At 69.7% G+C, this 2899-nt stretch overlaps 1 protein-coding gene across 1 annotated transcript in view; it reads right to left on the bottom strand.

Annotated features, from left to right (window-relative positions):
• Window positions 1-26: 26 nt before the first annotated feature.
• The window catches only part of TMPRSS9 (transmembrane serine protease 9), a 23804-nt gene continuing 20931 nt past the window's right edge, over window positions 27-2899 (bottom strand). The window contains 2 exon segments of the mRNA XM_027769575.1: window positions 27-1307; window positions 2326-2462. Of these exon segments, the coding sequence (XP_027625376.1) occupies window positions 696-1307; window positions 2326-2462 (749 nt within the window). The 3' untranslated portion in view covers window positions 27-695.

The raw sequence follows: 2899 nt of genomic DNA, 5'->3' as shown, positions 1-2899 counted from the left end.
GAGAGCCGTCCCCCGCAGCAGGTTCTGCCAGGGTGTCCCACATGGCACGTCTGCCCCGCCGGCACAGCTGGGGCCCTGGGTCTGAGCCGCACCCCAGCCACTGCTGGAGCTGGTGGTGCTCCTTCTCACTGCAGGGGGGGACAGCCCTGGCTGGCCCGATTGCACCGGGGTCTCGGGCAGGACAGGATGGGACCTGCCGGCTGGGCTCCCGTGGCCAGCCACCCCAGCTCACCGCGCTGAGGGGCCTGGGGCCTGCTCCTCCCCTGCCCGCCCTGCTGCCTGCCCTCACGTCACCTGCTGCCTGAGCACCCTGTCCCTGTGGCACCCCCGAGCCCAGAGGCAGGGACAGCAGAGCCAGCGTGGCCCAGCATGGGGTGCAGGCAGGACCACGTGAGGCTGAGGCTGCGGGGCCCCGTTCGGTCCCTAACCCAGCCTCCACCGGCCAGGCATGGGAGCGTGCGGGCGGCCTGGGCTGCGCGGAGGCCAGGCGGGGTGTCCCTCCCTCCCTCCTCCGCTTCCTCATGTAACGATGAAAAGCCTGGGGTGAACAATGCTGTCACCCACAACGGAGACCCCTCTCCCCACCACGGTGTCCCTGCACCCAAGCCCCCGATCTGAAAGGTCCCCACGGGGCTGCAGGAACACGGTGGCACTGGGCCAGCAGTCGGCCCCGCGTGTGCCGTGGCCTCGGCCCCTCAAGGTTGAGTTCCCAGCCCCGGCTCAGCGCGGGAGCCTGGGTCCTGGGACCTCACATGGGACTGTCTGCGGGCGGGGGTCTCTAACCAGGTCAGTGCTGTGGCCCAACAGAGCTGTCGTCCTCGAGAGGGGACACGGACACGGGGAGAAGGCGGCGGCCACGCCGCGGCCCCAGAGAGCGGGTTTGCCGTGATGGCTGAGCCGGTGCAGGAGCCCGCCACCCCCAGGCGGGGTCTCGCCATACCTGGCAGCGAGGAGCCCACAGTGGTCCCTGGGGCGTCGGGATGTGGCGTGTGCCCCCCGGCGGTGGTGGCCACGGCAGACATGGTGGTGTCGGCAGGGGGGCTGGCCGCCCTGCTGGTGGTGCCGTCCGGGGCCGTGGGGCTGAGCGCCGGCCCAGGGGGCAGCGTGGGGGTGGCCTGCGTCCGCGCGGGCCCCGGGGGCGGCGCGCTGGAGGCCATGGTCTGCAGGATCCAGCCCGTGAGCCTGGTGATGCGCACATACACGCCCGGCCTCCTCGCCTGCGCACAGCCGATGCCCCAGCTCACAATGCCCGCCAGGTAGAACGCGCCGGGGCTCTCCTCGCAGGCCAGGGGGCCCCCGGAGTCGCCCTGAGAGGGAGACAGCCGTCGGGTGCCCTGCGGGTGGCATGGGACACGGGCCTCGGCCCCCACTGAGCCCGCGGGGCTGCCCGTTGAGCCTCGCCGTTCACACCCCTTCCGGGGACTTTCCACGCGCAGAGACGCCAGAGAGGAGAGTCACGGGGCTGGCCCACCGCACGGGAAGCCGCGTTCCGCATGGCTCAGCAGGGCTCGAGTCCCGGCCTCTCGGCTTGAAAGACGGCAGGCGTGTGCGTGTCCGGGGACCGCTTCCCCTCTCGCTGTGGCGCACACGAGCCCACGGCATAGACGAGTCCCCACCTCCCGCCGTCTCTGCTCTCAGAGGTCAGGGCAAGTGCGGGGCAGGACGGCCGGGGCACAGCCTCCTCCTCCCTCGGGACTCGGGCACACCCGTGACATGTCCCTCAGGTCTGGGCTGGGATCGCGCCTCCCCACACCTGCCGCGGCATCCCGGCCCCCCCAGACTGCTGCACGGGGCGCTGTTTCTGTTTGGAGAGGCTTTTGCTATAGGGCGCGTGCGCTCCCAGAGAGACAGAGAAAACACGAGAGATCACCCCCGGGGATGGCCACACTGCAGTCCCTTCTCCATTGTCCTCTCGGGATCTTGGGCACGCACACACATGAGCCTGGGTGAGTTTAAGCCACCAGGTCCAGGACTCGAACTGTGGTCGGCCACAGAGTCCAGTGTCTGAACCATGCCACATGCTGGTCCCCTGAGCATGCCAGAGAGCGGGAGGAGACAGCCCCTGGCGGGCACGGCCGCGGCCATCCCTGTTCCTGCACCCTTGCACCCCTCGGGATCCAGGGCGTGGCTGTCAAGCTGCCCGGGCCTGGATTCGAACCCTGGCCGGCCACGTGGGATCCGGCTCCCAGCACACAGGGCTTACCTACTGGCCCACGGGCGGCCCTGAGAGTGCCCACACTGCGGTCTGGTGCATGCCGAGCGTGTGAGCGAGCAGCGGTGCGGGCGCGGGTGTCCCTAAGTCCTGCCATGCCCCTCGGCGCTCACCTGGCAGGAGTCCACCTTGCCCTCCAGGAAGCCGGCGCAGAGCATGCGGTCGGTGAGCGACAAGTTGTAGAGGAGGCTGCAGGTCTTCTGGTCCACGATGCCCACCGACGCCTTCTGCAGGGTGTCGGGCTTCGTAGCTACCAGGGAAGGGCAGGCAGCGCCACTTACAGGGACCGCTCCGTGCCCCGCGTGGCTCTGACGGCAGCCCCGGGCGGGGGGCTCGTCCCTGTCTCCCAGGGGAGTGGAGGGGAGTTTGCGGCCCGGAGGCGGCGGCCGAGGTTCGCACTGGGAGATGCAGGCGGCCGTCCTGGGGACACTGGCCAAGCTCTCACTGGGGCAGGCGTGGGGGCTCCGAATGTCAGTTTGCTCGAGTCCAGGGAAACTTTACGGTAGTTTAAGAAAAGTGAACTTGGGGCCAGCAGGCAGCGTAATGGTTGTGTCGCTGGACGCCTGCATAGTCGGCTGTGGTTCGAATCCCGACCCAGGGTGGGCGCGTGTGCGTGCGTGCCCAAGATCCCACGAAGAGAATGGAGGAGGGGGTGCAGAGTGGCCAGCCCCCGAGGTGTCACCCCCC

The sequence above is a fragment of the Tupaia chinensis genome, unplaced genomic scaffold, assembly GCF_000334495.1.
Source record: "Tupaia chinensis unplaced genomic scaffold, TupChi_1.0 Scaffold149964_2, whole genome shotgun sequence".
Lineage (NCBI taxonomy): Eukaryota > Metazoa > Chordata > Mammalia > Scandentia > Tupaiidae > Tupaia > Tupaia belangeri.
The sequence above is the reverse complement of the archived record's forward strand: the minus strand, read 5'-3'. Positions and strand labels throughout refer to the sequence as shown.